This window comes from Lycium ferocissimum, chromosome 8 (genome assembly GCF_029784015.1).
Source record: "Lycium ferocissimum isolate CSIRO_LF1 chromosome 8, AGI_CSIRO_Lferr_CH_V1, whole genome shotgun sequence".
Taxonomy (NCBI): domain Eukaryota; kingdom Viridiplantae; phylum Streptophyta; class Magnoliopsida; order Solanales; family Solanaceae; genus Lycium; species Lycium ferocissimum.
In genome coordinates, this window is record NC_081349.1 from 13,235,141 (window position 1) to 13,248,623 (window position 13,483).

General features: G+C 34.9%; 1 protein-coding gene and 1 pseudogene across 1 annotated transcript in view; both read right to left on the reverse strand.

The window, feature by feature from the left end:
* Positions 1-7,176: 7,176 nt before the first annotated feature.
* Positions 7,177-9,893, reverse strand: LOC132066045 (alpha-amylase 3, chloroplastic-like; annotated as a pseudogene).
* Positions 9,849-13,483, reverse strand: part of LOC132066046 (uncharacterized) — a 7,450-nt gene continuing 3,815 nt past the window's right edge. The window contains exons 4-7 of the mRNA XM_059459444.1: positions 12,934-12,972; positions 12,402-12,522; positions 10,974-11,160; positions 9,849-10,469 (exon numbers count right to left, since the gene is read on the reverse strand). Of these exons, the coding sequence (XP_059315427.1) occupies positions 10,084-10,469; positions 10,974-11,160; positions 12,402-12,522; positions 12,934-12,972 (733 nt within the window). The 3' untranslated portion in view covers positions 9,849-10,083. The remainder of the gene's footprint in view (positions 10,470-10,973; positions 11,161-12,401; positions 12,523-12,933; positions 12,973-13,483) is intronic.

A 13,483-nucleotide genomic window follows, 5' to 3' on the forward strand; every position in this document is an offset into this window, starting at 1 on the left:
CATTCTGTCATGTTCTTCTCGTCCCCAGAAGGACGGATGGCGTTCAGAGATGGGACCCCATGCCCCCGTGGTGGTTCTTTCGGTTTTAATTATTTCTTTCAAACCTTTTATGCGGGGATTCGCGGTTTCAACTTTTTTTATATATCGTGTTCTTCTCCGGTGTTTATCAGACTTAAAGGGCGCGCCCCGTTTATTGCCTTGGGGGCTCGTTTCCGAGCGGTCCGGGCACACACACCGCCGGGGACCTTGATGTTTTTGGGGACCCCCTTCTCTTCGGGTTTGTCTTGTTTCTTTTGTCTTGATGCAAAAGGTTCGGGGGGCCCCCCCGCGGGACGTTTTTGTTGACTTTTTGGGTTTCAGACTAAGGCGGTTGGGTCTTTTGCCCGGGTCGATTAGCCTTTTGGCACGTTTAGTATTATCGCGCTTTTTTTTTTAAACAAGTATTTATAATTACTATGACGTTGTATGTTTTCTTAAACCCTGTGTTTTATTATATTTTCTGTATGCCTCTGATGTTCGGAGCCATGGTTCGCCCCAAATGCCGGTGGGGAGTCCGTGTTCGCCCGCAGGGTTTGGGGGCGTGACACCTTGTGGCCCCATGATTTACCGCTGTGTTTCGAATTTACTTTTGCTACCCCCCGGGGTGTGATTTTTTGGGATATTGATTAATTGGATTTTTTGGGTGTAGGTGCCATCTTAAGGCCTCCTCTTCTCTTCCGAAGAGATTGGTCTTTTTGATTCTTGGTGTTTAGTATTCAATCTTAGTCGCTCTTTATTTTCAGACCGTTAAATGGGAAAAGGGGTCGAATCATGATATTTTGAAAAAATTCCGCAATTTGATTTATATATATTGAGTTTTTCCTTAAAGTTATTGTCTTAATTTTGTATTAAGTCAAAGTTGTTTATCCAGAGAAAGAGTTTGGTTTGTTGAGGCTTCGCTTACGAGGGAGAATGGAAGGTGCTCGCGCGACCCTAGACTAGGTCGTGACCCGGACCAAGTTCTCTCTTTACATGAGAATAGCATCCAAATCACCTCATTTTGGTCTTTGCCAAAACGGGGTTGAAAACATTGCGTCAGAGCGAATCGCCTCTTTCTTCGATGAAGTTGCGGAATCGGCAAAATTTGAGGTCGACTTGCAGTTGTAGTCTTAAGCCTCTATTTTAGGCAGAGCATTTATTGCTTTTTCTCTTCCTCTTCCGTCGCATGTCAACGTAGACAAAGGAAAACCCTCTCTCACTCTCTTCTACTTTTTTTTTGAAAGAAATCGGGGTCAGGAGTACAAATCCCTTAATGGGAATTTGTCTCAAATATTTTTAACTCTTGATTCTCGTTGGCTCGCCCAAAAGCCAACGGGATTACCAAGAACCCTTAAAATTTAACCCTTCACATAATTTTGTTTGAATCTTGGCCATTGAATGTAGAAAAGAGGGAAATATTCGAAATTGTGGTAGTCCCCGTCGAGTAAATTAGGGTTTCTTTCAATTTGGGGTTCTATATAAATAACCCCAGATTCAAAATCACACACAGAATATCATATATATTCACCAAAAAACTCGAATCTGGGTTTTAACAAGGGGGCGACATTAGAATTGGACTCTTAGTTGAATTTCCTTAGTCTTTGTAGAAGTAATATTTTAATTTTGATTTTCTCGATTTGTGGCTGAGTTCGTGTGGTGGAGGAGCAATAAGATCTCTAACTCCATTCTCGATAAAAAGGTTGTGCCTAGAAAAGGCAATTGCTCATCCTTTGTATTTTATGTTCTTGCTATTTATGTGCTTAGGTGTTTAGAATAGTTTAGATATTATGCTTATTTGTATGATTTGATTTAGTTTAATATCTGTTTAGTTATAGCTTTGGCTGGGCCCAAATACCTTTTTTATAAATGTTTATTTTATGTTTAATTTCCTGCCTAGTTATATGTTAGCTTAGATTAAGTTGTAAGCGTGTAATTATTTGTTTATTTAGGTTAAATTGGATTAGCTTAAATTATAGTATGCCAAGTGTTGTCCCTCGGGTTTGTATAAGTTAATAGATGTTTTAATGTGATATTGGAATCGCCCTTAATTTTAGTTATTAGACAGGATTGGTTTGGTCTTTAGCCCCGTTGTAATCTTCTATTATAATTAATTGATTAATATACCTACAAGTTAGCTTTAAATCATCGTTTTAGCTCAAGCTATTATATACTACATAACTTGGATTTAATTCCACCATGGTCAAGGGGACGTGTTTGTTCAAATTGAACTCAAGCACATTGCTTAAGTTTTTGTTTAATTCTGTTAACTTGCTAGATGTTAAACAATACTACTTTATAGTCATTAATAGGTGTAGATCTCTTCCTAATGCTTTATTTTAAAGTTCAATGGGCAAACTCGATTAGTGGCACACCGTATTTAGGCTTGTTTAGTATAACTCAGCTAATATTTTATTTATTTATTTATTTTTGGTTGATAAAGGGTTATCAATCATAACGTAATGCCATGTCTGCTTGGGATTGGTTTGATCCAAATTTCGATTAATACATCGTACGTGTTTTAAAACTTGTGATATCTCATTAGTTTAAAATATTGCACCGGTTTATCTGAACTATTTCAGTAGTTTAAGCCTAAAATAAATGGCAAGACCGAGAGTCTAAACTAGTTATGTGTGAATTCCTTGTATGTAACTAAACTGGTTAGCATTGAAAATCTTTCGATATGATTATTTGAACCTATTTCCTACTTAACTTGACATAGGAACCGTTGAACCGATTTGCATGAAAGTTACATGTTTCGCCTAATGAACACTTTATCTCGCCTTTATGTTTAATCTGAAGTTTTTGACGAATGTAGATAAGGTCTTAATATCAAATGGCCATAATTTTGTTAAACAAGACCGTATGCTCATTTCGAGCTCTCTTTGTGATCCATGATACATCAGTAGAGGTTCTAGGCTGTTTAGATTGTCCACATATGTTGTATGATAAAAGGGTAAGGACTATTAAGGATTAAAGGAGTAAGTTTTTACCTAACTTAGACTGAGCTGCCTATTTAAATCTAGCAGTTATTCAGCGGATAACTTAAGAGATAACATGAAGAGGGAACCTAGATGAAATCGTTTTGTCTTCTAAAGCTTCCACATGCTAACCTACTTTTGTTGAAACCTAAGAACCTAAGGAGTTATGTAAACCTTTCCTTTTCTGTGAAAATGACTTCCAGATCGTACTTATCTTGACTTGACTGCAGTAACGGAAACCTATGTATCAATGTAAACCACCCGTCGTTTACATCTCTTTGAATTGTTATAAGGTCCACTTTTATGTTTGAAATCTAGTTTATGCCTCTTTTTACATATGCCGCCTTTAAGAAAATGATGGTTGAATATGTCATCACATGGGCCGTACGCAACTCATCCATATCCCCTTCCCCTAATTTGCTTCTTGTTTTGTCCTATTTGTGCATCCTTTCCTATGAGATCTGTGTGTAATGAAATCAAAGATGCCTTATCCTTCTTTATTATTACTGTATTCCTTTCTTGTTACATAATACATGTTTTTATTACCACACAAGTCTATGAATTGTCCTCTCCTATCTAATCACATTCATGTTAAGCAGAGCCAATATGTCGTCTTAAAGGTCTTGGAGTCGCGGGGTGCTCATTGCTAAGTACTTACCATGAATAATGTAGAAACATGCTTACCGAAAGTTTGAGATATTTTTAAGTTTTGCTAGGCCAAACGTACGCTAAAAGGGATCGACACTTCGTGTATAGCATAGATGATAAGAGGGGCGCGAAAGCCCCATAAACATTATCGCGTTTCTTCTCCGTGTCTTCTCTTATTTTCTAAGTGGATATTGCTTGATATACAAAGGATATACAAGATATATATATATATATATATATATATATGGTTCATAGACACTTAGAAGTATATATAGGAATGTGTATCCCGTATCAATGGAATTTGTATGTGAATTTTAATTCAAATGTCTTAGCATGGCACCGGCTGGGCTCCCGATCAATCATTTCTGTCACCGCATCACCAAATGGCCTCGTTTCTCTGAATGCATTCGTGTTGTTGTTGAAAATCGGATCTCGCCCCGCACCCTCTACTCTCGGGGCCCGTTTTCTCCCCCGAATTCTCTCGTTGCTTGGGCCCTCTCGGCTCTTCTAAGTTTATTTACAAGTCATACGAATATGTTTGGCATATACACTCGTATACATGATTTATATGCATTTGTATTTCTACCTAAGCCTTATTATACTTAGTGAATAAGCTTAGATGGCTTCTAACTCTTATTTCCCTTTTCCCCCGTCTTTGTTGCATGGGGCCTTGATGTGGGCCACTTGAGTCGTCACTTTTATTTGACTCTGTTGGGCCGCAGGCCCAACTCCTTTATTCATCGAGTCCTGTTTAAGAAAATGACTGGCGTCCAACCATGACCGAAAATAACAACCCATAGGCTTCGATAAGCCTGCAATGTACCCTTAACTCCTCATTTCTCTCATTTTCAGATCTATGTGTATATGTATACATGTTCATGCATATGTAAATGACTTTTATGGAATATTGGAACCCAAATGCGTTGTAACTTAGGAAACTCATGCAATAGTTACCATTTTCTTAAACGGTTTTATCAAATTAGACACAATAAGACAACCAAAGTGGTACGGTTGATAAAAGTTGTCAAACTGGGAAACTAATAGTGCATGCAAACGACTTTGGAATAAGAAATTGGACTTGTTTCAGGCCTTTTAAGCTCTTCAAAAATCTTCAAACGAAAATGGACCATCTTGAGTCTTTGAAATGAATTGGACTTAATACTATTTTGGGCCACGTTTTATAAAGGAATTTATTTGACTATTATTATATACAGTAGGCTAAACGGATGGAAACAAGGTATTGTAAAGAATGAATTTAACTTACGAATCACAGAGTTGCAATCCTTTTTAAGAAGCCCAACCTTAAGACACAAAAACAAGGGGAAGTGAACTTGGACTATAGTTTGAGAAATAAGTTGGCTTTGGAATGGGATATGGTTGAAAGATTGAGCTTAAATAGATTAAAACAATGAAGTAAACCATTTTCTTTACCTATACTTATAAACCTGTACTATTTTTGTAAAGGAGATATATACTCCATTTATTTTCCTATATGGGATATGGTTGACTAATTGAGCTTAAATAGACTAAAACTAAGCTATAAACCACTTTTTACTTATACTTATAAACCTCGTACTATTCTTATAAAGGAGATATACTCCATTTATTTTTCCTCTATATATATATATATATATATATAAGGACAACAATCATATATAACTTATAAGGACAAAAATCATGACATTAGGACCAAGTTAGTAGGAACCCATTTATGAGAAATCTTAAGTGTGTTTTGGTCCGAAATGAAGTGAATCAAACCCTTGTAACATTTTAAACCAACTTTTTTCCTTAAAGGATATTTTGTCAAAAAAATTGAGTTTTATGATTGGCATGACAATTTTGCAAGAAAGAAACATTTTAGCAAATAATCACAATCAAATTCACACACTGTCATATAACTAGATTACGATCTTTAATACTAGGTGCTTAAAACCTTCCCTAGGGGATCACCAAACCTTACCTCGAACCTCGTCTAAAAGGATATTTTTTTGTTTGACAAAACCCTTTAACTCGATTTTCCTAGTTTACTAATAAATTAGGTGACGATTTTAAAAATACCAAAATCCAAATAGAGTCCACAACTTCTTAATAGCTTTATGCACCCGTATAAAGTGAACCTTAACAATAAGAAAACTATTTCCCATTAGTAGTTTCATAAATATAACAATTTGTTCATTATGTCTACTTGCATTATTTGTACTTATAATTTTAGCTCAGTACCTTACTTATACTTGTAGTGGTATACTGAAGTGTTGCATGTAATATCATCGTTTTCAAATACTTGCTCCCCGGGGTAGTTTAGGGAGAGCGAGTTAATTATCTTATGAATCTTTTAGACTTGCCAGCGCGTTTAATAAACGCAAAGAGGTGAGATCCCGTTGTTGATTAGTGAATCCAACTAGAAGTCATTTTTGGTCCAAATGATGTGAGCTACCACGTAAGACTGTGAGGTACCTTCAATTATCATTACTTTAAGATTATCTTTATCTAGTTGTATCTCAAATGAGTTATACCTATATTCTACTGCTAGTGACTTAGTTTCTTTTGGGGTTTATGATTTGACCGTTGTTGCTTTGTATTTTGTTTTCATTAACTTATTTTTATTATAAGACAGATTAGTAGTATTTTTCTCTTATCTTTTTCTACATTATCTATTATGTTCTACCTTAGAGGTTTTGGATTAATGGGTAGTGTCGCGTTCCCCGTCACAACCTAAGTTCTCCATAGATCGCAGAGGGCATTTTTCGCACCTGCACCTTTATTTAAATATAGAAATTTTTCTTTAAAAATAATAAAGACATTTACAAGAACAACAACCTGAAATGCCACAACGCGGGTCCGGGGAGGGCAGAGCAAGACACCGACTCACTCCTACCAAGGCAGACTACCGTTTCCTAAAGACCTCAACAATAAAATGCATAAAAGAGGTCAGATATGGCTAAGAAATCCAAAGCGTACATGGGAAATGAAAATAACGAAAGCGACACAGATAAAGGTTTAAAGTGGAACTTGATCCCACTTGCACCGCCGCACCAGAACACGCGCTTAATGAAAGAGATAGTAATGTAACGTAAATGACAAATTTGAGAATAAAAAAATGGGAACAATGCTAATCTATTACAGCCATACATGTGTTTATATAAAAACACACACACAATATATACTTAGTGCTCCATTCAGTTTTCAAGATTTAAAATGTGTTTTAAAATGATATATCGAGCACATGGTTCTAGTTTTTCAGTTATCAGCATATGAGAAGGCTAAAGAACCGTAATGTTAGTTTGAACAAGAATCTCAGTTACTCCTACCATGAAGTTCCAACTGATACAGCAAAATCACTAGTGCCACATTACGATGAGCAATACACACAAACATTTAGACCTTTTAATGTAAACTTTTTCATATCAGTACAATTGATTTCAAATAACAAATTGAAAACCCTTGTTTTCACATATAAAAAATATTTTAATGTAAACTTTTTCATATCACTGCAATTGATTTCAAATAACAAAATATGGAGGGAGTATACTTTTCACCCAGTGGTGGACCAGCACATTCTCAAATATTCGTAGCTTGCTACTTTCGTCCTCCCTGAATTTGTGATTATTTCTACTTTTTCCAGTGAAGGGATAAGCATAGTTTCCTTTGCTAGTACAACAGCACGGAAAAATCTAAAGAGAAATACATACCTGGAAAATGGATCATCAGCAACAACTGCACGCTCATCCCAATTTAACCGACCCCAAAGATATTCCATATACCATTTTGATTCCGTTCACTTGCACATCTATGATTGAAGACAACATACCAGACCTTGATGCCCACTTCATGGAATTTCTTTACTGTAACTTTCAATTCATCAAAATCCACCATATCTGGAATTTAAGTTATATAAATCCCAGGCATGTATCCCTCTGGTGACACTGAGTCAGTTGGTGGAGGTAACCAGATGACAGTAAATCCAAGTGAAGATAATCCTGCAGCTTTTAATGCATCTCCTTGTACCATCTCCCAGATTTAGAGATCTCTGGATTAAAACCCTGGTACAAAATTCAAATCCTGTACCAGTTCCTGAAGATACTTTCACGTTCAGCTTGTGAAATCTTCGCTTCAGAAACCACAATTTTTGACATTGTTGGGCTTGAACTTCTGAATATACTATAAGCTTCCGTGGCAAGCTTCTCAATTTCTTGAAGAATGGTTTCTTGTATTTCCTTGCTTTGTCTTCTGGCCTTTTTCAGAGGAAAATGTCACTCACCAAATTCCTTATCTCTTTATTATATCATCAGTATACACAGAGACTGTTTGATTCTCCTCAGGTGAACTGTTGACTATCTGGGAAGAATTTGACTCCTCGTTTTGTTTTCTCCTCCAAATGTATGGTGCTAGACTGATGCTTGCTACTTGACAGTGTATATAAAAGTCGTTTCCCTTACAATTTAACCACGTATCTTCATCTAGCTTCACCACAAAACAAACCGGAAAAAAAGTCCTCCATCCAAAGTGAACTGTCCCGAAGAACCATTGCCTCCCTCTTTTCTCTGGAGCAAAGTCCGCAGTGCCTTATTCTTGAACACTACTGTTTCCGCTGGATATGGCATTGCAGGAAGTACCCATCTTTTAGCATCATCTTTGCAGACTCCCCAGTGAAGAATTACATCTCCAGGTAAGTCGGTATCTATATACAAAATATTCTTGGCAGTCTCTGGACACTGCTTAACAGAGCCGCTCAATGTGTTATCAACAATAGTCTCTTTTCCTATGACATGCTCCTCATAGAATCCTTCACAAGTGCCTGTTTTTCACACTAGGCCCATCATTGCTGCTTGATTCCTCCTTAGGAGGAGCAGCTTCTGGCTTAAGGAGGATGTTCGACAGCTGCCCTAGCGGTCCTCCAAAATTATATTTCTTAAGCCTCGTGTTTTGGATTCTTTCTCAAAGCCCTTCACTACTTTTATTATGAAACACCATATGATTGGGACTATGTTGCACCTATGATTGTGGCCCCGAAGAAATCTTAAATCTCCAGGGCCAAAATCCATGTCAATGTGTAGTGATGACCCAAGATAGTTTGCTTTGACCCATCTTTCTTCCGGAATTTACGTATTTTGATATTGGTATCATCGTATGTATATATGGCTATCATAAAAATAGAAGATATTGGGTGTTGGGATATCTTCAAAGATAGCATAGAGATACTTTTCCAGGCTATCAACTTTGATGAGAGTGTGATTTAGGCTCTTATTCTTTACTATAATCAGCTATTGCATCAATAGTTTAACATTACAAAATTGAGGAAATATTCAATGTCTTTAAGTCATTTTATGTAAAACATTATTTTAGATTAAATAAACTTAGAACTGCATAGAAATGTGAAATATTACGAAGTTTTATATCCATATGAAATGGTGTCCAAAGTGTTCAACCAACTTGAAAGCGACACGAACAACAGAAAATCATAAACTCAAAAAATAAAACACTACTTCGATAATTAAATAACTATTGAAGTAGTTCTTAATTCTTCGCAACATTATTTAATTACATCATAAAGAAAAATAAAAACATGAAGAAAAAAGAACTAATGGGAAGGGGGTCTGAGCAACAAGCTCACCATGCATATTTTGATTTCTTTGACATTCACTTGCTTTCTCTTTTCTACCAAAAGATAGGGTCTACGTAGCAAAAAAGTTCTCTATTCTTTTCATAAAATGCATGTCATCACTCCATGCAGGGGCGGATCTACAGTAGCGGGTGTGGGTTCTCGGGAACCCACACCCGTCACCGTAGATCCTGTAATTATATTGGAAAATATAGGAAGAGTATAAGAATTTTCAGATGAGAACCCACAACTTAATGCGTGGCTGGTTCGATGGCAAGGAAGGGACCCTTGCATTGGACTTTATCCAGCAGACATGGGATCGAATCCTGCTGGAATCTTCTTTTAAAATTCAATTCGCTTTTCAATTCTAAAAAGCAAAATGCAGAAAACTACTATTGTACTTCTTTTTTTTTTTTTTTTTTTTTAAAAAAAACATTAACAAAGTCAACTAAAAAAGAAATCAGCTAATAAAATATCATTTTTTACCGAAATTCCAATATTTCAAATCAAATTTGAAACAAAATAAGTGAGAAACAAGAAAAACTTAGGGTTAAAAAAATTATTGGGAACCCACAAGCTTATGATTCTAGATCCGCCCGACTCCATGCCACACTTTCAAAGCTAAATTTGCTACCTTTTTCTTTAGACATCTATTTGTTTCCTTACACCAATAGGAATTCTAACAAAATGCTTGCCATCAATCCACGCCAAACTTCCAAAGGTGAATTTGCTCGTTCTTTGGTGAGTAGATGTGATTGTGACTTCAAACGAAATCTTCTTTGTCTTGGAATCGAACTTCAAGACATGTGGACTTACTTTAATTGGCAAGATTTCGGAGGTTTAACCACTAGTTTGTATACAGAAAGTTGACATTTCCAACATTAGTACGCTTCTTCCGACAAATACCGAATTCTTAAGATTTGGAATAAATATTGAAGGGAGATTCAAATCCAACCTAGAAGGTACTTCATTGGGACATATAATGCCTGGTACAGTAGAATTCTTCGTATTGGAAAAATGTGTAGTTGCATTGTGAACCTTCTCATTACTATAACCCAAACTGCAAAGATAATTCAAATAATCATTTTTATCCATATCATAGACTAAGCCAGGATCCATTGCTCCATTTGGATTGCAAATGCCACCTCCAAAATCAAATGGATCAGCAATTTTGCCTCCTGTTCCTTCCGAAAAGATCTCAGATCTATATGTGTCCTCGTTCCATGCTACATAATTAAGATTCTTGTTAGATTCTTTTTGTGAATCTTAATGTCAATGGAACATAATTAAATTTTTTATTAGATTCTTTTTGTGAATTTTAATGTCATCAAAGGAGAAAGAAGCTATTTCAGCTATCCATTTTATTGTTCTTATTATTTGTTTATACGTAGAGTTCAAAACTAGAATTACTTTTTTCAAAAAGTGTTATATCCATAAGTCAAAATAAATACGTATATTAGAAAATATGTTGAAAATGAGGAAAGACTATATAAATAAGTTGATTCTAGGATAATTTGTTGCAGAACAGTACGTATATTCGATAATATGTTGAAAATGAGGAAAGGCTATACATCTCAATAGTTGAACTTTTGCATATTAATAGTGTAGAACCTTTTAGCAACTTCGATTTTAATGATATGGTAACTTCGAACTATAACGGGTTAAATTTCATAGAGAATATTTTATATACTCTAAATATATATATATAAATTAAATTAAAAAATAATTACCTGTAGTTACAATTGCGGATTTGATAGCTGCAGGAGACCAATTAGGATGTGAAATTTTAAGGAGTGCGACAATTCCTGAGATATGAGGAGTTGCCATAGATGTTCCGGATTGGACTTGGAATCCATTGTCTCCTTTGGGAGGGGGAACTGCTGCGAGTATATTTACACCAGGAGCTGCAATGTCGGGCTACAACAATATTTGGATAAAATTTATAAATAACTGGAAAAATTAGAGAAAAATAATTCAACAAGAGAAATCGTAAAAGTTAAGATTAGAGGCTAATAAAATATTTAAACTCTTGGGGTCAATTTTAAGATTTTTAGTTTTGAATTCAGTGTGCATCCGAAATTATAAATTCGGAAGTTACTATTCGCTCCACTTCAATTTAAGTGACATTATTTGACTAGCACGAAGTTTAAGAAAAAAAATGAGATTTTTAAATTTTGTAATCTTAAAATATAGAAATGATTAATGTAGCAAAATATTCTTCGAATCTTGTGGTCTTAAACGGGATGGGGGTCACCTCCAGTACTTAATTATATAGTAATGTTCAATACATTACTAGATGCAGGACATGTGGACGATTGAAAATCAGTAGTCTCAGACTATATCTTTTGTTAGTTACTTTTCTTTTATTTATTTTATTACCTAAATGTTTAAATAAAAGTAGCAAAAAGAAAGTGATCCAAGAATTCAATAGATACACCTAGATAGCCATTTCCTAAACCTTTTTTTTTTTTTTTTCTCTCCTCCTTGGTCCACTCCTTCTTTGCATTCTGGGTTTTCACCATTTGTTTTAAAAAAAAATCGATTCAAGGGAATATTTAGAATAAATTAATTTTTTTCCTCAATCTGCTGAAAATGAGTTGATTTCCTCAATTTGAAATACATTAGAGTGTGTGTGTGTGTGTATGTATAGGCATATTTGGAGATTTTGGAAGGACGATTGGTACTTTTTTTATTGGAATGTTTAGCTCTTGAGAAGTTGAGAGGCTATGCTTCTGTTGAGTATGTATTTTTAATGAATAAAATAAAAAAATTACAACATAAACTAGTATTGATATAAAATGGTTCTAGTGTCCTGCATCTAGTAATGTATTGCATACTATTGGACAGTAAAGTATCGGAGGTGAAGCCATGTAATTTATTATTAGAATAAGAGAGTTGCCAAATATAAAAAGTCATTCATCTGTAAAAGATTAGAAAGGAAAGTAACATATTAAATTGAAATGGAGAATGTAATGTTTATTGAATGTTTTTTTTTTTTTTTGGTGATTTTCAAATATATATTTATATTCCGCATCAAAATTACTAATCGGTTGAACCTGTAAAATCTATGCTACATTCGCCACTGATTAAGGGACCCTTGTCGATGTGTAATATTTGAGCGAAATTTCATGTCAAACAACATATAATTATATATTTACCTTCAAAATTTCGGGGGCAAAGGAATTCGGACCTCTGGATGAGAACCTAGGCACCTGTAAGACTATCTTGTTGCCCTCACGAACTTCAGGTCGACCCAATTTAATTGTAGGATCTTGGTTACTGTTGCAAACAACAAATCAATATGCACTAATATAATAACAACCAAAAAAATTAAAGGTGATTTGATATGATGGAATTGAGTTTCCAACTTTTTTGTCGGAAAACAACTCATTTAGTAAAGAATAATTTTATCAAAATTATTATACCCACATTTAATTGGAGATTGAAAAGTATTTTTATAAAAAATGATCATAATATTAGCATTTGATGATGTTTTGATGAAATAGTGTAATTATTAGTATAAAATTAGTATTTACTCTTCCCTTATATAATTTTCGGAAACCAAACACTAGAAAATAACTTATTCGTCATATCAAACACACTCTGAAAATCTTAGAAAGATTTAAAAAAAAGAAAAAGAAAAAGAAGAAGAATTGAAATACAAGAAAGGGCAAGAGAAATAGAGCTTACTTTGATTCACATTGTGCAAAATAATCAAATATTTGGTTTCTGTAACGACCCATTTGGTCGTTTAGCACTTTTAGGCATAATATTCCTAAAAACACCCTTTTCGTGGTCAAATCTTGTCGTCATAGTCGCGATAACGGGTGATTCGGTTATTTAATTGACGAGTTTTAGTCCTCATTTGACATGCGAGGACGAATGTTCTAAAGGAGGAGAATGTCACACTCCATAATAATCCTTGCTACTTGTATTAAAACAAGAAAGAATGAGTTAAGAAGGTTCAAGGAAAGTTAATCGAGTTAGTAAGAATATCGTTATAAATATGGTTGTCTTAAGTATCTCGAGGTGACTGGTAACCTAAAGGATTTGAAATCGCGTTATGAGTATGTATATGAGGTAATGTGAGTGACCTTTTAAAGTATTTGAGATTATTAGTAATGATATAGAAGATGGACAAAAGATAGGAATATACTTTTTCGATTGGAGTTTCGTCGAAGCTTGTGAGTTCTACTTATGGTTATTGTGATTCTACGGACCCTTCGAGACATGTATATGA